At 36.6% G+C, this 21974-nt stretch overlaps 1 protein-coding gene across 1 annotated transcript in view; it reads right to left on the bottom strand.

Moving 5' to 3' along the window:
* LOC136037912 (serine/threonine-protein kinase PLK1-like) overlaps positions 1 to 21434 on the bottom strand; it is a 133022-nt gene extending 111588 nt beyond the window's left edge. Inside the window, exon 1 of the mRNA XM_065720767.1 lies at positions 21154 to 21434. Within this exon, the coding sequence (XP_065576839.1) occupies positions 21154 to 21405 (252 nt within the window). The 5' untranslated portion in view covers positions 21406 to 21434. The remainder of the gene's footprint in view (positions 1 to 21153) is intronic.
* Between the last annotated feature and the right edge of the window lie 540 nt (positions 21435 to 21974).

Below are 21974 nucleotides of genomic sequence, written 5' to 3'. Positions count from 1 at the left end.
CCCAATGTTGCGATACTTAACAAAAATACAACACATTTCTGACAAATAAAAACAAAACAAAGAATTCTAGTTCTATTTCCTCGAAAAAAATACTGTATTACTTTGGGTCTCTGTTTTTTTTTTTTTTTTTTTTTTCAATCTATATCTGAATATATATATATATATATATATATATATATATATATATATATATATATATATATATATATATATATATATATATAGGCCTTTTTTGACCTTTGCGATTACCAACTTGACGCGTATTCTCGTTTGAAATAAAAAAATCCTTATTTTGCTTTGGAAAGGGTTCATCTTGAATGAGTGTACAGCAAACCCTGCTGGGCATTACCTATTTGACAACGCCTACTGGAATGCTCATGGTTGTTTTTCATGGTAATTCCAGAGACCAGTTGCGTTAATTCACTGAAAATTAGGGGGGGGGTAAAAAATGTATTTTCTAAAATCGGGAAGAGGCAATCTTGATGTTCTTCGATTTTCTTTTGACGAAGTCATTTTTGGATGAAAATGCCAAAAAACATATTTTCAAAATATAGGGGGGAAATCTTGGGAGAGGTAAGGTGGCCCCTAATTAACGCCACTTGCAACAATATCTGCAACTAAGAAAAGGGCTAACGACGGCCATAGCGCAACAGGCAAAGTTTTTTTAGGGTTTCTAAGATTCCAAGATCTTAGCGCGGGGAATTTTTTTTACTTTTTCATCACAAAAAGAACAAACAAATGGGGAGCAATTACCTCCCTTCCCTCAGTTGGCTGTCCCGCTGCTTGGTTGATTGCGCTTTATTGACAACCTACTACAACAAAACAAATCTCCAATTTGTTATTACCGTACATATATTTCATTGATTTTCAAGAAAATAGTCATTTTCATGTTTTCAACGAACTAAATATAATTTCCTACCCATTCGGAACGTACACGGAATTTTGTTCTGGAGGCAGGAGGCACAAGTTCAAAAAAATGGACTTTGTACAAAATACAAGAAAATATTGTCCAAATCACCTCTAACCGGATATGTCGAAAAAAATTATTTTACCGTTTTGTGTGTTTTATTTCATATAATACCCTTCTCCAGCATTTTGTACACCCTTCTCCAGCATACCAAAAAATTGTTTGTTTCTAATTAAATTGTATGTAATACAAAATCCAGGCAGGTAATAAAAATCCGGCAAATTCCTTTGGTAACAGAAGGACTTCCAACTGAGAAATAGGGTCTTTCAAAACTGGCTGATTCCACCGCTGAAGGACTATTTATTAGCTCTAAGAGGCAATACTTCTTTAGGGTTATTATCTGCTAACGAAAAAAAAGCTACCAACATCAGGACGCTTCTTCCCATATTAAATCACCCAATATTCATTGACTTTTTTGTTGGACTTATCCCAGCGATTAGGACGCAATGTCGCCCGAATTCAGGCCTGCTTTATTGCTTAAGTGCTGTCGTAATTTAGATCACTCGTCGAACTCAAGCACCCGATTTTCCTTGATTACCACTATGCAAGTGCAAGAGACCCAAGTTTGGATGAAGGAATTTTTCAATAATGGGAAAAATCAAAATAAATTATTGAGTCACCCTTAAAAATATCATTCAAAAGTTTTACATGCATCGAGGCTTTCCAGCTCTTACAATACAAGGAATGTTAAACACATACTCATAATTTCCTTCAGGGACGGGGGCAATGTAAAAAAGGACATTTATTGTTAAATTCAACAAAAATATGTACAAATTCCAGAAAATTTTGGATTTCGGGAGGGAATCGGGCCCTGCCCTACCCCAATGTACATGCCATTTGTCAGAGACTATACATATATTAGAAGTCCATAAAAAAACAGAAGGTAAAAATAAGAAGAAAGTGAATTACTGGTTTTAATTAACAAATGCTCTGGCGGAAAAAAAAATACAGGATTTTTTTTTTTTTTGTATTTGTCTTCTTCCGTAGAGAGTTCTCCTAAGCGCATTTTAGCATAGACTAAAACTGACTTGTATCATCATTTAGAGATCGACGGCAAGTTTTTTTTTCAATTTTCGGTAATTCTGCCTATCCTGAAGGACATTCCTCATGAGTATGAAATTCAATTAAGAGAAGTCAATCAAGTAGGAATGAATCAAGGGTTTTTATGGCAAAAAAAATTAAGAAGTTGGTCATATTAGCTTCTGGTCAGATCATCTGGCAATATTTATAATGTCATTTTAATATGAGCTTCGATAAACCTTTATTTATCACATTCTTTCTCCCAGGCCCACCACGTACACCTGATTTTGCTTTTTTTTGAGGTGGGGGAACAACATTGAAAGTTAAATTACAGTAACCCGTCACGTTAGGTTATGCAAAGGATAGTTGAAGCCTATATTTGTCCAGAGCAATTTACAATTAGAGTTCAGTTGAATTCCGATCATTAAAAGAGAGCATCCTCTGTTTTCAATCACGGAGGGGGAGGGGTGGGGGTAGAGTTGAAATGCTCAAGAAAAGTTTATTAAAGGGTTGGAGGGGGTTAATAATTTTTCATGCAGGGAAAGGATCAAAATCATTTTTCTGGACCTTGAAAAGAGCATACACAGTGGGTTTTTTTTCTATCTGTCATCCCACAGGTTCTTTGGCTATAATTATCACACGCCATCTAATTTTCGTTCTTCGGCAGTAGCCCACTACTTAAGTGGTTTTGAGTGAAAATAATTTCCATAGCTGGTGTCAATAAGCTGGTTCGTTGATACAACATCCTGTTTTTACTATCCTAATGGTAAGCTATAAAACGGTCTCCCTGTCGAAACACGAAATTGCTTTCAGACCACATGAAAGCCTAATCAAATACGTTCGCATCAAAAATAAGGTTCAAAACAGTTTAAAAGGTTCAACCCCCCTGAAGGAGAATCCTTTCAGAGGCTTTGTGCACAGCTAGATGCATTGAAGATTAGCGGCGGATGTCAAGATGACCAAGTCACTATGGCATTCCACCTTTACTTAATATTTTGCAAGATGTTTCAATCCCCACTGTATAAGAAAATTGAATTCTGAACTCTCGAAAAACAGGCTTTAACACACGGTACTTACGTATTATATCGACCACACTCAAGAAGTGAAGTTAATCATAATGAAATATACCAAAATATGATGGAACTATATTACTTTTGAAACAAAATCATGGAACTACAACAGAGAATTATGGAAAGCAGGCCGCCCAGAACACGATACACTAAATACCTAACCAATTCTATAGACAAATATTTAGATAAAATACACCTGCATAGTAGTTTATCTCACTCAGGTTATGCTAATAGCCTGAGTGCACACAGAGCACACAGAGAAACCGGTTTTACAACGGATCAAGAACAACAGTGTGGTCGGTAAAATACGTAAGTACATAACACACAAAAATTGAGATATTAAGGAGAGTAAAATATAATTTTTCAAAGCATCACATCAATCTGGAAAATAATGCAATGCGATGAAGTACCTTAAAGTATCGCCCCATGTCGTCCATTATAACATTTTTTGGGGGGTTTGTGTGACTGAACTATTTAGGATTGACTGGACGGTCTAGCCATGGCTCGTAGAGCTTGGATAAGAGATCTGGATAAACGATAGAAAACTACAAGTCGACACCTAATTTGCCGGAAATCTTAATAAAGACCATTTAAATTCCCTATTTTGTTCTGGAGATAGATATATTCAAACTTAATAAAACTATTTTTTTTTCAACTAAAAGAAGCAGAATTTTCTTCTTTTTTTTTTTAATTCAGGAAAGGGCAGTCCCTAAGAATATTCTAGCATACCTGCTAGGAAAATATTAGAATCAGCTCATAGGAAATATCATTTGAGTAATTTAACAGCTTTTGGAGTTCCCTGTGGTGCTACCGGCTTTGATTGAAAATTTTGCCGATATAAGGGACGTATTATTTATACTTTATATACATTGAATAGAGAGCACTTTGCTTAACAATTAGTAAAATTATTTATTTTATTTTAAACTAGCCTTTCGTTAGCTTCAGATGATTTACCCCCAGCCACCCATTGTACTCCCGACCGAAGACATTGAATCAGGATATAGGTAACTGCGCAACACAGACCATATTTCAGCATGCAAAAAAGTTCAAGTAAGTTTCTCTTGTTAGCTGTTCGAACTGTTGACACATTCAAGATCCCTTATTAATTTTTGTTAAGAATAGATGAAAATACCATTTGAGTAATTTAGCAGCTTTGGGAGTGCCCTGTGGTGCTGAGAATTCGCTAACGGGTCATTTCAGACAGTCAGTGGACGCTGCTAAACACAGCTTTTGATACCTAAAGAAGTTGAGGAGGATTTCTTCAGGGGATTCCGTATTTTTATTTTGGTGCTGTTTTCACTAATAAATCATTCGGAAAAAGTTCATGAATTTGTCAAGCTAAAAAAAAAAAATCTGGTACTGGGCTTCAGCATGGGTTCCATCCCCCTTTCCCCCTCTCAGTAGTTCTAAGTTTTTAAGATTTTTTTTGTACATTTAACAATGTTTATCATTCTTTGGCTCTCAATTAAACGGATTTATTAGAAAACTGATAAAAATATTTACTTAATCAATGACGATTCTCCTTATTTAATTATTAACGATTGCGTCACGTTGTGAGCGAAAGTAAAGGCTATTAAGTCAATTAAGTTTAACTAAAAGAATTTGTTTACATATACAAAATGACCTTCGATGGAATTGAAAACTTATCATTTACAATGTTTAGGTATTGTTAAGGCCCACTTGCAATAATTTTAATTAATACCGAGGAATTAGTGAGCACTCATTTGAGCCGATTAGAATTTTTTAATAGAACTTTTTCAGCCAATCAGAAAATCTTACGAAAAGCCTTATTGACTCAAATTAGGACTAGCTAAATCCTGGCATTAGTAATATATCGTTCATTCACCGTGGATATATCCGCTGAAAGAACGCGTTTCTCACCTTCGAAATTCGAAAGGTTATTCGGTTACCTTCCCGTTTTTGTTAAGCATTGAAAGGACTTAGAAGGTATGGACCTCCCAGTGTCGGTGTCGTAGAAGGATTACCTAAACCCTGTTTGTCTTCACTGGGTATATAACCGTGCAGAAAATCCAAAGAACCGCCGAGTTAAATCGAAGTGTACCCGATAATCTAGTTGAATTAGATAAAAGGCAAAATGGCATTGATTCTAAATGAGATTGTTCATTCATTTTGTGGCAGACTTTGGGTAAAAATTACACTCCCATTAACGTAATGGGAATAGTTGATACCTCAGTATAGTTTCGACAATTGCCCCAAGAAATAACCCCCCCATTCGAGAAAAAAGAGACTTTAAATTATCCAATGAGGAGTTTTTCAATTCTAATAAAAATAATAATTGATGACCAGCCACCTACTAAGGGGGCTTGGCAGGACCGTACCCGTCCCCCAACAAGGTCGAATTTTTGACGAAGTAAGTGCCTTTTCCTGATCATTGATTTAGTTTTAAACAATCCCAGTTATTATTATAGGCAGGGGGTACCAACTTTCAGAAATCGCGTGCACTAGGTGGCGCGTAGCGAAACTGTGTCAAAAGTTGCGGGGACTAAGTATCATTTTGTCGGGTTTTTTAACAATATTTTCTCGCGCTCCAACAGGGAGGTCAGAACCAATGTTAAACCAGTTGAAAAAGGAGTGGCCAAGGTGGGTAACCGGAACCATACAAATTGATATGACATAATTGAACTGATGTAGCATCTCAAGATTCGGGGATCACTGGTCAAAATGATCCCAACTCGCATTTTGTCCAACTCGCAGCAATGACAGTTCTATTCCATACCAACTATTAAAAAATTAACTTATCACCTTTCTTGAGTGAATGTCATGTTTGGTTTCTGATAATAAGTACTAAACCTATTTTTGACGAGATAACTTTTCTTTACAGCAATTAAACACTAAAATAAAGTTAATATTTCATTCTGACCCTGAAAGTGGCCATTTTAATAACCGCGTAAAACGAGCAAACAAATTATAATAAAATAAACATTAAATGATTAAATAAAACATTTTCCCGGCTCCAAGCTAAAGCAGTCTTTTTTTTTTATTGAGATTTCTTTTTATTTTCATTAGAGCTTGTTACCACCTAGAGAAAATGGTCTTTTGAAGCTGAATAGCTAAAATATTCCCTCTTTCTATGAAAAAAAATACTAAAGAATTCTTTCTCCTATTCTTTAAGGGTACCTGCATAAATGTATCCAGTGGACAAAGGTGAGATAACAGCCCCCTTGCCTTCCTTTCCTTTGGTACCTTTGCTTATCTTCACTTTGTTCATGGCTGACAATTATATCGAAAGACAAAATATCGCTTGTTTTCTGTTTCTAAGACAGTTTCGTGTAACAGTAGATTTATGATCTAAGTCGTAGAGATTTCTAGCGAGACAAAGATCGCATTTCCTACAAAACACAATGCTCCCCGAAAGTCGCTATGATACATTTACCAGAGAAACTATTGAGATTACAACAGAAAATAGTTGTTTGGTTTTCTTCCTAGACAACAATTTTATTTTTATAACGATTATTTAGCTTTGCGTGTCTTTAAATTTACCAGACCAAAAATCGGTGGTCTTTTATGCGAAGTTGGCCAAGTGCCATCAGAATCAATGCATACACTGGTGGGTAGTGCAAACCACCCTATTTAGGTGGTCCCTGAATGATTACACATTTCGAGGTCACATGGGCCTTACACAAACCCTTTCTTAACGGCATACTTTTTGTCACTATAAATGTCCAATATCCGCTAGTCATTCTCCCAGTTTAATAATTAGGTTTTATACATTTGTTGATTCTTCTTGTCGCTTGAAGGAATTAACAGATATTTTTTTAAATAAATAGTCCCCTTGGGAAGATATTCCTAGTTGGGCTCGCAGCTTCGAATCAGAAAAGAAAAGGAGATATTACTGTCCAATAGTTATGTGTTAAAAAGTGTACTTCAATTTCATTGGATTATTTTTGTGACGTCGACCAACAATTTTTTTAGATCATTATTTTATTTAATGAAGCCAAATAAACCCGCCTTTTCATCCGTTTGTTGTATTTACCCGCTATTGTTATGTCAAATTTTGAGCCATTTAAAAAAATACAAAATCTAATTGGTTCTTTTTGTTTAAGTTGTCAAGCCAGTAAAAACAACGAACAGTTTTTGGTCACATTATTTTTTACCTATAAACTATCTGTTTTTCTGGGGTTGAACAGTTAGATTCTACTTCTATCTCTAGCCCAGCATACCTGTCCCCCAATACATACTGAATACCATGCTCGGTAAACACTTTCAAAGGAGAGATTGCGTTCAAACAGAACCAGCAGCTTACGATGTATGAATCCGACTTTTAAGGTGTCCCGAGCTGGGTAAAAAATATTTGTATATTTCAAAGCACTAAAAGATACCACGTCATCTGTTAAACTTGATTTAGACTTGGCCTTCTTAAAAATTTTCTGGTCAAAGCTTTCTGACTTTCAACTAATGTCAGGTCAATCCAAGTTATCTCCTGGGTCTCCTTCAAAATGTTGTGATACAAACAATTCTACTTTTCTGCATTGAAAACAGGACCCGCGTAAGGACCTACCAGTAAGAACAAAACTCGAGTTTACGTTTCACATCCTTACTTGTCTGGCTTCTTTGACCACAAATAAGGAAAATTTTAAGAAGCGAATTAAAACAAAAGATAAAGACAATATCCGGCGGAACTCAAGTAAAATAGTTGACGCGATGAAGTTCCCACGGATAAAGACTTCGGACTATCAAGCTAGATACCGAGACAAAACTAGTTTTGGGTTCAACTAATGAAACATAATCTGATATAATCAAAGGGTATTATTTTCGTTAACATTTGCACACAATTCATACCGACAACAGGCATATTCATAATTGGAAAAATTCTAGGTAAAGTTCTAGAGTAGGGGATATTGAGGAGGAAACATGTTAAAAAAAAAACAATTCTTACTTCATATAATGCAGAATAAGACACTTATGTATTATACCAAGCACAGTCGAGAAGATTGCTGAATGTAGGATTTGAGAAAACCGGTTGCATAGCCCCACCCGAACGACGGGTGGCAGAACACATTGGACTTGCATAATTTGGGCTATCTATTTGCACATTAAAGGGCGAGGGTAAGGTTAAATTACTTTACTCCCCCTCCCCTTCCTAATGTCCAAATAGATAATATTATATAAACTGAAGTATTAAATTTTAATCATATTTTGGTATATTTTGTTATGATTAAGATGACTTCCCTTCTAGTGTGTTTGGTATAACACATAAGTACCCAGAATAATTGTTGCTAAAACATTTTGACTGCAGTTCCACTACACTTTATACCCACTCCCCTAATATGCAAAAATATAGCCAAAATTATATATTTCTCGCACATTCCGCCTGCCGTTACTCTTATTTTCCAGTTCTTCTTTCGTCACAGTTTATTCAATTTACGAGGAGACAGGTTAAAACAAGAGACGCATTGGCAGGATGCACGGGAAATATTTAATCTGGGCTATATATTTGGATACTTACGTGTTATAGCGGCCGCACAAAAGAAGTGAAGTTAGGTTAATCATGATGAAAATATAATACTAGAGTAACAAAATTTTGGAAACTACAACAGAGAATCATGGGAAGCAGGCCACCCAGAACGCATTATATTAAATACCTAACCACCTCTATATAAGAAAATATTTAATCAAAATATACCTGCATATATACCGTTTATCTCTCTCAGGCTAAGCTTATTATCCCCGATTAAATAGAGAAAACGGGTTTCATTTCAGAAAAAGAAAAAAGTGTGATGACTATAACACGCAAGTACCTATATTTGCACATCAGGGGGAGGGGGTAAAGTATAGTAGAGCTGCAATCAAAATTTGTTAGCTACAATTATTCTCTATATTATAAAGTAAGAATTGTTTTCTTAACATTTTTCCTTCTTAATTGCCCCTACTCTAAACCTTTACCATATTCAGACAGACTCCAAACATGTAGCCATGATTTTTTTTTGGGGGGGGGTAGGTTTACAAAAAAAAACTTTAAAAAACACATCGAACATTTGTTTATATCCATTTTTAGTACGTTTTTACGCGTCGAATAACCATTTCGAGGAGGGTTGGACGGGGAACCCCCTAACCCCCCTTGATACAGCTTGAGTAGACTATATCTTTAGATAGAATTGGTAATATAGATAACAGAATAGACTAGTTAAAGTAAGAAAGTTAGGTTTAAAAAAACTCACGATTTAGGCTATTGATGGTTTTTGACCCGACATATAAGCTTGGAGAATTTTCACGTTCAATCCCACGGAATGTCACGATTTTTGCGACTTAACCCTATAAGTTCCGACTTTGTTCACACAAGTTACTTTTTTTACACTTTTTGAGCCCCCCCCAAGAAGGTAGTCCCTGTGTACATATTCGTTTTAATTCTGTCGCGTATTTTGACCTAGAGAGGACAACGTGACTCGGAAAGCTCGGGCGCCATATCTGCAAGTACGCAGAGACAGAGAGGGGGGATGTCTCACAAGTACAAAGCATTGATTCCGTGGGGTTGGGGTTGGTTGTTGCCCCTTAAAATATTGTCCCGGTATTCCCCTCCCATAAAAGAACACAAGCAGGCGTGCCTGGTAACATACCACGATGAAAGACACCATTGAAGAGGTTTATTTTTAAGGCGATGTGAAACCTTAAAAATCATTTCGCGAGTTTCAGTACCAGCTGACAGTCTCAAAGACAAAAGGTCCATTAGCGAATTCTCTAAGAGGACTAGGTATCATCGACAGCTGTCGAGAATTTGACGTTTGACTGTGAAATGTGACTGAAAAGACAGTGAAATTTTCATTCTCTTTTGTCGGTGAATTTCTCAATCAAAGCAGATGGTACCACAGGGAACTCCCAAAACAGCCAGATTATTCAAATGACAATTTCTTTGAGGTGATTTTTATCATCTTCCAAGCAGGTATGCTAGAACTTTTTTAGAGACTATCCTTTCTTGAAAAAGAAAATTTTGCTCTGTTTAATCGAAAGCGCAAAAGTAACAATTTCTGATGATTCACTAAAACTGAAAATCTATCCCTGGCACAAAATGGGGGAAAGTATATGGTGTTTCTAAGATCACCGGGGAATATGTGCTGGCTTTTAGTCTTTTGTCGTTTATCTCTTATTCAAGCTGTACAAGTTAGAGCAAAACCACCCAATCACCACTAAATATTTTGACCATTCAAACTAAAAGTTTATGTACCGGATCACATTAAAGTTTTCTATTATTTAACGTTTTTCCTAAACTATTCTTTAATTGAAATTTGGAAATGATGCATCTTTACTCCTATGGACTCATGCCTGATCATAATTTTCGTCCAAACTGAGTTTCGACTCCTTGCATAAATGTCCCCATCTAATACAAATGAGCCCCATCTAAACCATAGGACATTTTTAATGCAGTCATCAGGCAAAGGTTGCCCACAAATCTAAACGTGTTAAGGCTTTTCTAATAATTTCCCGTTTCTATACATAATTTACATTTCTTAGATAATCCCTCCTCTAGGTCTAGCCGGCTACCAGGAATTAAACGTATGGTTTTGTGCCTGGTTACAGTAAATTGATAACAGATTAATCTCGTTTACTCGCCTGTGATTAATATTACTGCAGCGTCTTACATCATTAAGATCTTAAAATCATGTAATAAGTAGGAAAAATGATATTTATTAGCATTTAAAATTCCACATCCTGTACCTGATAACTGTATCTTCGAGCAAATACCGCTATGATGAAACAATTTACTCAGCTTAATTGATTGAAGTTTTGATATTTTTTTTCCTATACATATCCGAGTAGATAAGAAGTTACAATGGTACCAAAGTTAGTGGTGGTTCTGGCCTCTCTTGTGCCTGGGGCGAAATTTCTGTGCCCGGGGCAAGTTATCCCTTTGTCCCTCCCTAAATCCGCCTCTGACTGGATTTGACGAAAACAAATTACGAAAAACACTGATTTTTTACCCCATTAAATAAAAAAAACTAGTTTTTTTAACTGAAAGTAAGGAGCGACATTAAAACGAACAGAAATTACTCCGTATATGAAATGGGTTGTCCCCTCCGCAATCCCTCGCTCTTTACGCTAAAGCTTTTAATTGTTTTAAAAAGTAGAATTGTGGCAAAGAGTCAAACTTTAGCGTAAAGAGCGAGGGATTGCGGAGGGGACAACCCATTTCATATACGGAGTAATTTCTGTTCGTTTTAAGTTTTAATGTCGCTCCTTACTTTCAGTTAAAAAACTAGTTTTTTTATTTAATTTCTGAACGTTTTTGAATTAATACATGTTTGATTTTGGCTCTCCGCACATAAATTCTTGAAATGAAATTTGTATATTAATTTTTTTGGCTAAATGGCTTTCTCTTAGTTTTGATCAGACGATTTTGAGAAATAAGGGGTGGGGAAGGAGGCCTAGCTGCCCTCCAATTTTTCGGTTACTTAAAAAGGCTACTAGAACTTTTAATTTTTAACGAACGTTTTTATTAGTAAAAATTATTGTAACTTAAGAATTAACTTACGTAACAAACTTTTATATTCTTATATTTTTATTATGTGTACGAGGGGGTTTTTACCCTCGTTAATACCTCGCTCTTTACACTAAATCGTAAGTTTTGTCCCAATTCTTTAAGAATGACCCCTGAATCAAAAAGGCCGTAGAATAAATAGTTGAAATTATTAAAAATACTTTAGCATAAAAGAGCGAGGTATTTATCTCCTCCTAAATACCTCGCTCTTTATGCTAAAGTATTTTTAGAACCCCTCATATGCGTAATAATCTCTGTTCGTTTTAAATTTCAATGCTTTTCCTTACTTTCAATTGAAAAAACGTTTTCATGTTTATTTTTTCATTGTTTTTTTATAGTAATGCTAGAAAATCCTGCGCCCTTTTCATTGAATTTTTCTTCCCCATGACATATTCCTCCAAGGAAAGATCCTCCCACATAGCCCCCTCCCATCAACCCCACCCCCCAAACCAAAAAAATCCCCCTGAAAACGTCTGTACACTTCCCAATAACCATTACTATATGTAAACACTGGTCAAAGTTTGTAACTTGCAGCCCCTCCCCCAGGGATTGTGGGGGAGTAAGTCATTCCCAAAGACATAGTTATTATGGTTTTCGACTATGCGGAACAAAATGGCTATCTCAAAATTTTAATCCGTTGACTTTTGGAAAAAAATGAGCGTGGGAGGGGGCCTAGGTGCCCTCCAATTTTTTTGATCACTTAAAAAGGGCACTAGAACTTTTCATTTCCGTAAGAATGAGCCCTCTTGCGACACTCTAGGACCACTTGGTCGATACGATGACCCCTGGGAAAAAAAAAACAAAAAAACAAAACAAATAAACACGCACCCGTGATTTGTCTTCTGGCAAAAAATACGAAATTCCACATTTTTTTAGATAGGAGCTTGAAATTTTTGCTAGGGTTCTCTGATACGCCGAATGCGATGGTGTGATTTTCGTTAAGATTCTATGACTTTTAGGGGATGTTTCCCCCTATTTTTCCAAAATAAGGCAAATTTTCTCAGGCTCGTAACTTTTGATGACAAAGACTAAATTTGATGAAACTTATATATTTAGAATCACCGTGAAAATTCGATTCTTTTGATGTATCTCTCGATTCTTTTGATGTAGCATCAAAATTCCGTTTTTTAGAGTTTCGTTTACTATTGAGCCGGGTCGCTCCTTACTACAGTTCGTTACCACGAACTGTTTGATAGTAAAATACAATAGGAGTCTCTGGGCCAAGCCCGTATCCAGGGGACGGGGGTTTGACACCCCCAAAATGTTTTCTCCGAGCCTTAAAAATGCATCAAAATTCACGTAAATAGATTTTGATGTTTTCAAAATGATTTTGTTCAGCCCCCCATTATCGAAAAAAACCCTCCGAACAAAAATACTGGATAAGGTCCTGTTTTGGGCCCAGCCCACTCTAATCTTAAGATTTTTCTACTACATCATATAGCATATTTCACAGGGGGCCTTTAATATGCTGACTACATAGTTGATTTCAATTGCATAAGTATGGAACGGGCTGTGCCCTTCCCTAGTTTTATAAAATAACTTTTTTTTGGGGGGGGGGTGAAATACATTCTGCCCCGTCCCCCCAAATTTTCGTAAATTGACGCCACTGGTGGATTTGAATTTTTAGATTTTCTTGAGCAGTTAGATAGGGTCATTGGAAATGATTGTATTCTAAGTTTCAAAGATGAAAATGAAAAAGCTTGTCTGATTGTAGGGTGTGTGTTTCTGTAAGACGATGTGAAGACAGAGGGTTTTCATTCGGACAAATTTTGAACATTAGTAAATAAATTTGGAGGAAGAGAATTTAAGGCAAATAGGGGAATTTTGGAGCAAAAAAGTAGCCCATAGAAAAAGGATATGCGTTTTTACACCATTGCAAGAAAAGCACAACAGCAATTAACAACTACACCGTACCTGCCAGTCGTCAGTTCTGCCTTGCTTAGCAAAAAGATATGTGTCAACAAACCACGTTTCCCGGTGACTAATAACTAATTCACACAAGCCTGGTGTCGTAGATCATATAACAAAAAGTCGATTGCCCCGACTGTCTTCCTGTGCAGGGCCATTGATTCACGAAAATGTGGAGGAGAGAGGGACAACGTTCTTTTTTAAAAACATAGGGGAGAATAGGGGATAGCATAGGGGATAAGTATTTCTGAAATCAAGAGGGAACAAAAAATCTAGGGAAAAATATCCCCCCAAAATTTACTTCCCTGTCCAAGTCTACAAACCTTCTACCACAGCCACTTAAGATATATCTTGTTTGGTTAGTAGTTTTGGATCAATGCTAACTGAACTTTGGCGATTCTGTTAAGGAAACAGGTCAATTCACTCCCTGCAAGGCTGTATCTGAGAGAGGGTTTCCTGGCTCAGGAGTAATAAAAAATACCAACACCAACTATTCTCCTATTTGTTGGTTAAAAGAGACCTTTTCCTTAATACCAACCTTCCCATGAGTTAGAATACTGTCCTGAATAACTGACATTCATTATTCGTAAAATATAAAACCACTTCAAATAGACATATATCTCTTAACTAGGTTAATCGGAATATTACAAAACTATGTTCAAACTAATAAAGCATCAAGACTTTTGAATGGGTTTCACACACCGGAAGCACCTTATTTAGTATAAAGTTCAAATCACAGGCCTAGTAACTGAATAAAGGCTTTTGTACAATAAATTTAGGAATGCGACCCAAGAAATCATTTTGAAAAATTCAAGCCTCTATCATGACAGGCATACCCATGGATAGTCAAGCCTATACCAGTCGGCTTTCTGTATATACTGCCCACTGCGCACCGCAATTAGAGGCCTATTTTATCACTGAATATCTAATTCAAACAGAAATAGACATGAGAGTGAACAAGAGGTCGTAAGCCTTTGTTTTTAGGATACACACAAAATATCTTGTCAAATAAAGTTTACAGCGCTGCGAGAATTGTCTTGGGTAGGATACTAATCGATTAATACGTTATAAAATACCCTAAAATTCAAATAATTCTATATTAGGTCTCCCCAAACTGCACTCCAAGGATTCCACGGTTTTAACTAAACTAAGAACCCTCAAATATTTCCTTAACATTCACCCAAGGTCGCATCCAGGATTTTTTTTTCAGAGGGGAGGGCATTTTTTCCAGATTGGTACAAAAAGAATTAAAACGCATCAAGAATTGGTTTCTATGGATTTTAATTACGTTTTTACGAGTCAGGCAAAGATGATGGACAAAAGATAGGTTATCATAATAAAGCAAGAGTGCCAGTTACCCTCCCTGTTACTTCAGAACTGATTTTGACTCTTATGGCTAAGGGCGTATCTAGGAATTTTGTTCGGGAGGGAGGCTAAAAAAAATACAGAACGCATCAAAAATTTGTTTATATGCATTTTTGTTACTTTTTTTTGAGTCGAACAATTTTTCGGAAGAAGAAGGGGGGAGTCAAATCTGGTACCTCCCTGGATAAAGCCTTGCTTGTGGTCATATCTGAATAAATAAAAATGCGACTGTTTTTGTGGGTTTTGCGGTGCCGCCCTTTTTTTGCAGTTCCATCAAGACTAATTCACAGTGCACAGTCCACGAGCGGACTGTAGAATAAGGGAACAAGATAGAAATGCGCGTTAATTCAATCATTTTACAAATGTCCGACTCCGAAGAGGTATACTCCCCGAAGCATCAGTTTTGATATATATATTGGGTTTTTACCACAGAAGAAAAGTTAAAACTAGCTATAATATTGATGAGCAATATGATTATTTGTCAATACCGAGTTTAGAAAAAATATTATATAGTGAATTGGAAAAAAATCTCACAAACTAGGGTCATAGGCCATTTTCTATATGAACAGGAATCAAAGCTTGTTCTTTTAGTTGTTTAATTTGTAAATGTATCCTACCACCAAAGATAGATTGTGGGTTCCCACAAAAGATTTGAGGCACAATACTTTTCGGTGGAATGAACCGCAATATATAGGGCAATTACCAACCGGATGCCAACAATTAATATGGACCCAATTGTTATATTTTTTCTTCGAAAAACTAGAGAATAATTTAAGATTACAAATAGAAGAAAAACTAACGTAAAATTAAGAGCAAGTATAGTAAAAATGAAAGCTTCAAATCATTCTTGGGTGTGGCCCAAGGGCGCATCCATTAGTTTTTGGTGGTGGGGAAGGGGGTAACAATACGAATTAAAAACACAACGAGTAAATGTTTATGCGGATTTCTTATTGTTTTTACGTGTCGGGCGAAAATTCAGGGAGAGGGAACTCAAATCTTGTACCCCCCCTAAATACGGCTTTGTTACGACCCTTTAAATGGCGAAAAATCCCATTTTCCTAAAAAAAATCCACCTCAGAAGTTGCTAACAAAACTTCAATGGTTTCATGTCCTGGTGTTCTCTGTTAATCTTTACTGTCCTTAAACAAAGCCACATAAACAAATATCTGAGATCGACCTTTTCAGAAACACAATAAATTTAATCATGATGCAGTAAAGAAAAAAAAATAATACCCAAGTCTCCTTACATCAGTATCATCAGTTTCAGTATCGAGAGGTTGTCAACTCTCTACTACCTGGTGTGCCTCTTGGAGCGCTATGTTTCGAAACGCGTATAATATTTCTGCACAACCACTGGTGCCACGAATGGCACACTTTACGCTACATGATGCACATGACACGTGGCACACTTCCGCCACGCTTGGCGAGCACCACCCAGCAAAAACAAATTTAGAAAATTACGACCCCACGATCCACGCACGTAAGCATGAATTTTTTTTTGGGGGGGGGCAAAAACTTCGAAACAGCAGATATAAAGTAGCATTTTTTTTATTTAGTAATACACAAAGCACGTATATCGGAAAATACAGATTAAGTTTGATCTGTAGTATTGTAGCGGATGGGGGGAAGAAGAAGACTGAAGCCTCAAAAGTACGTTTTAGCCTCAGGTTATGTTCATAGCGGTTTAGAACCAGTGATTAATCTATAGTATCCCACTGAAAGGGAAATTTTAGGGTTAACAGTGCTATATGGGTGCTATAGTTTCCAAAATTGATCCATTAAAAGGATTGATCAATCAAAATATGAATTGATCCATATTTTGCTGTGGAAAGCAAACTCTCTTTAAAAAAAAATAACAGTACCATTGCTAATAACTTCAAAGAGGGTAAGAAGTTATTCAGAGAATGGGTTAATAATTGGGCAGTGACTTTACCGGATAATTGCATGCTGTAAATTCCCCCAAAAAAGGCTTCAAACATGTATCTAGATTCTTAATAAATGTCCTACTTTTGCCAGAAATCCCAAGACACCATGGGGAAATTAAACATTTTACAAAATTTCGGGAGGGGGCGAAGGCCCCCCTGCGTACGTGCCAGCCTCGATAAGTATCAGATTATATTAAAATTTACTTCTGCCTTTCCTCTGTCTGGAAAGGTAAATTCATTCGTCATGGTCCATGAGTGCTAACCGATGACTACTTAATAGTTCCATGGAAACTTCACCGTCTGGTAAGTCTTGGTCCATGAATGCTAACCGATGACTACTTAATAGTTCTTAACAGAGAAGCTGGATACGTTAGAAAACTAAACCATCTCGTGAAGATACCAACATCTAGATTATACCATCGACTTTATTCTTGGGATCAAGATTCGTATTCTTTGATTAGTACGAAAAGTAAAATAGTTTCCAGACGCCTAAGCACTTCTCTAGGCAAACGCTCATTTTGGGAAGGGGGAGGCTCCGGACCAACCTCCTTTAAACATCAGAAACCTAGTTGGTTTAATGGCTAAAAATTGTATCTTAAGTCGAAGAAAAAAATGCTCTGGGAAATGAGATTCTACAAGGCGTTATCTAGGATGAAATGTGTCATACTTAGACTTTTTTTTTATCTTCCTATATGTATAGCTAAAAATCGACTTGATCTCATGTAAACACGATTATCAGTAGACAATCAAAAATGTAAGAAAAAGCACATTCACCAGCTAGGCTGATCGGACAAAATATGACTCGTAAACTTATCATCTATGTGAAACCTGTACAAATTAATAATAACTAATTATTATGCTTCAGTTTTTCATTCGAGGTGGTTATACATCTATTATGACATGCGCAATTTTAAGTGAGGCGCACAATGGTCTGATGCCTTTCCGAAGTGGCCCTCGCAATGATTTCGGGTTAGCCAGCCTAGATCTAGAGTCTAAAATATGCCCTAGAAAGGACGGTAAATATTGAGCAGTTAATATTATTGACCTACAAATAAAGTGAACATACTACTCGGTGCCTTTTTTTATGTTTTTTTTTCCGATTGTATCCAGGATCACTATCTTTCCTGAGGCCAAAATAATTTCAAAAATTTAAAGAACATGAAAACTGAAGCTTGGAATATTACGACGTTAAAAAATAACTATCGTATCGACATTTTGACTGACAAATTCAGACGATTCAAACTGGACTTATTAGGAGTTTCAGAAACTCATATCCCAGGGGTAGGAAGCATGAAAATAGGCGATATAGAATTTATTTCCTCAGGCAGGAAAGGTGGGGTACATAGACAGGGAGTAGGGTTCATGATGAATAAGGAAGCTGCTAAGTCTTGTTTAGGCTGGGAAGGTATTAACGATAGAATACTAATTGCTCATTTTATGACAAAAGTTGAGGGTATCAGTTATAGTAGTATATACCCTTGTTGAACCGACTGACAGAGATACTAGTGACTACAGAAGAATTTTTAGTATAGTTAAAAGAGCAGATAGACAGGGTCCCAGGTAGAAATATGGGGTATTTACTAGCAGATTTTAACGCTCAGGTCGGTAGAAATAGGGATAGATGGTATCCTAGCCTAGGTAAATTAGGTGTAGGGAAAAGAAGTAATGGTTACAGATTTTGGAATTTTGTAGGTATAACAATCTAGTTATAATCAATGCGATGTTTGGTCATAAAATGACCCATAAGTTGCCATGGTAATAGTGTCTAGGGTTAATCTAAAATTGAAATTTCGGAAGGACAACTAAATCCCGGGGAGTTATAATGTTGGTATTAGTGACAGTACTGGTATAAGAATTAGCGACAGTACTAAAAGGATTAAAACAATATAAGGTTCCAGGTGCTGACAGTGTCGTAAGGAGTTTCTTAAATATGGTGGCTCCGGGGTTATAAAATAAGTTATTGAAGATAATAAATCTGATTTCTGAAAAAGGGGAAGTACTTAACGATTTTAGGAAAACCTTAATTAAACCACTGTATAAGAAAGGTGATAAGAGTGAGTGTCGTAATTATCGAGGCATTAGTCTGGTCTCTGTAGGAAGCAAATTACTTAGTAAGATGATACTTCTTAGACTGAGAGATGCTGTAGACATAATTTTAGGAGAAAAACAGTGCGGTTTTAGAAAAGGTAAAGGATGTGGGACCAAATTTTTACTCTTAGGTTAATAATTGAGAAGTGCCTTAGTTGTCAAACACCCGTGGTCCTAAGTTTTATAGATTATGAGCAAGCGTTCGATTCTGCTGATAGAAGAGCTTTAGCAAAGGTCTTATCCTTAGTTGGTAAACCAGACAAATACATTAAAGTGATTAGTGCTATGTGCGAGAATAATACTGCTGCGGTTAAGGAAGGAAATGAGGTTAGTAGCTGGTTTCGTATTAAATCACGAGTTAAGTAGGGTTGTGTTCTATCCCTTTCTATATGGATCATTTTGATGGACTTGGTTTTAAGGAGCACAGGAAGGGCAATGGGAGACCACAGAATCAAATGGGGAGGAAAAACTCTCCTGGATTAAATTATGCTGATGATTTAAGCACTCTAGATGCTTAAATGATGCATCCTAGAGCAAAATGAATTACCTTTTAGAGGCTTCGCGAGTTCAAGGAGTTAGAATAGGTTTGAAAATTAGTGTTAAGAATACTAGGTCACTAAGGCTAGTAATAAGTGAAGATGAAAAGGTGATGTTGGGTACCAAAAAGATTGATCAGGTGGACAGCTTCACTTACCTTAGTAGTATTATTAGTAAAGGGTGTTTTTTGACAGCTAAACAAGTTTGGAGGAATAGAAAGATAAGTCTGTAAACCAAGGTTAGAATATTGGAAGGTACGGTGATAACAATGGTCAATTATGGCTCAGAAGCATGGGCGCTCCGAAAAGCGGATGAAGATTTACTAGATGTCTTCCAGAGAAATTGCCTATGGAATATTCTGGGTACCCGGCTGACTAACCGTATTTCAAGCAGTAGGTTGTACGAAAAATGTGGATCAATCCCGCTTTCTAGGGCTGTAATGAAAGACAGGTTGAGATGGCTAGGGTACATTCTGCAGATGAAGAATGACAGATTGCCGAAGATTGTCCTTTTCGGCCAACCGTCTAGGGCTAAATGGAAAGCAGGTCGTCCTCATCTGGGGTGGGAGGATGTCATATAGAAAGCTTTAAGGGAAATGGGAACTTCCTTAGAGGATGTAAAGAATAAGGCTTTTAATAGACTGGGATGGAAAAAATACGTGAGTGGCTGTGTTGTGGCTGTGTTGGCCTCAGGTGACTTGGTGCTGCGGTGAGTTGTTAGAAGTAGCAGTAGTGGTATAATGATATTTCGGGTATCCCGAAAAGATGATTTCCCAAATCGTAGAATGAAGAAAGAAAACGAATTGAACCTCGAACTATAAAAAAAAGATGAAGTAGGATAGATCAAAAAATCAATTACACATCAATAGCCTACCATTTGTCCTTTGTCTATCGCAAAAATTAAAGAAACCATTATAAAATACAACTGGCTACAAAAAAAAACTGCTTCTAGATCACCCCAGTTTATTGTAGGAGCTTTACTAGATATTGGAAAGGAAACAATACGATATTAATTATACAATACGATACAATACGAATACAATACGGAATACAATACGATACAATAGGAATACAATACGATACCTTTGAAGTACGGTAGTGCAATTTCGTCAAAATTCTAGAGGGGGCAGTGAAATTGGAGCCGATTAAATCCCAAGTCAAGTGAAAATTACCATGAAAAATGAGCCATATAGTACCATAAAAGCAAATGTATACTAAAGAAAACTGATCTACTTATGTGGATGCTGGAATTATTTAGGCCTATCTTAATTTTTGACAAGATTTTTAAGGAGACTAAATTTCAGATAGAGGTGGGGGGACTGAGATCTGAGGGCAGTTGTCCCTTGCATTATAGCAAATTCCGCCCCTTGTGATGTAGCTAGAGGGGCAAAGATGGACGGCTGTCCCCTGTTGTCGCCTCGGAGGCCGCGCAAAACTGAGCGTTCTGTCAATACTACCCTATGTCTTACTTATATTTTAGTAGTGTTGTTGGGGGGGGGGGTCACAAAAGCCGATATTGTCCCTTGGTGCTGAAAACTCTAACTAGGCCTCTGCTCAATAGGCTACAAATAACATGCAAAATGTTGTCTATAAAATCGCTTGTTCTTGAAGAAAATTCTACGTGGGCAAAACAACAAAAGACCTGATAATTAAAAACTGGCCAAAGCCTTGTATGCTTCTAATAATGAAGATAAAGACATTCTAGATGTTGAACACAAACAAGCGTCAATGTAGGCCTATTTCGGCTACATTAACACAAATATAACTAAATGCTTTTATTTACCTTTCCCAGAAACTTTCCCTTCAGGTAAGTAGTCCTTGTTGATCTATCCACTATATATTGGGGCAACTCTCCCTCACTTTTACTTAAAGTTGCAACCGTATTATTTGTACTTGAGCCAGAGCTTACTGCCTGAGTGGCATCATGTTTATCAATCCTTATTAAGCCTGCAACACCTGAATCCATTGACAAATTAGCCAAGGGATCTTTCATTTTCATCCACGAAGAATCTTTCCTCCGTTTCAAAGACCCCATCGTTTAAACTGAAGTACCAGTGTCTCACTGAAGAGCTATGAGATTCTCCGCTGCGGCCAAGCGGAGTAGATTATCAAATAGGAGGTGCCAAAAAAAAAGACGAAAAAAACTAAGGTAAATAATCTTTTGACGATGAAATATAGTTCAAATGGTACAGATTTTAAATGATTTTATGTGTAAACAGAAAACGATTAAAAAGGTAAACAAACAATTCCATAATATTATTTGAACACAGGCTTATATATAGACATGTAATAGATCTTGCAATTAGTATTAGCGAGTAAATCAATAATTTTTTCAGGGGGGGGGGAATACAAAAGAAAGTCCGATAAATATTTATTTCTTTATATTCATTTTGTTAATTTTTCACGAGTCAGACACAAATTTCAGGGAGAGGGGGGTTCAAACTCGGTTCCCCTCCCTGGATACGGCCTTGTGTGGGAAGGAGGAATAGTCAATCAAACCAGCAAAAATGAAGCAATTGCCTTAAGATTGTGGAAGATTCGTTGTGGTTACACTATTATTGTTTTGGGATGCACCCGGAATTCCATTCAACGGTGTATACTCCC

This window comes from Artemia franciscana, chromosome 17 (genome assembly GCF_032884065.1).
Source record: "Artemia franciscana chromosome 17, ASM3288406v1, whole genome shotgun sequence".
NCBI classification, from domain to species: Eukaryota; Metazoa; Arthropoda; class Branchiopoda; order Anostraca; family Artemiidae; genus Artemia; species Artemia franciscana.
The sequence above is the reverse complement of the archived record's forward strand: the minus strand, read 5'-3'. Positions and strand labels throughout refer to the sequence as shown.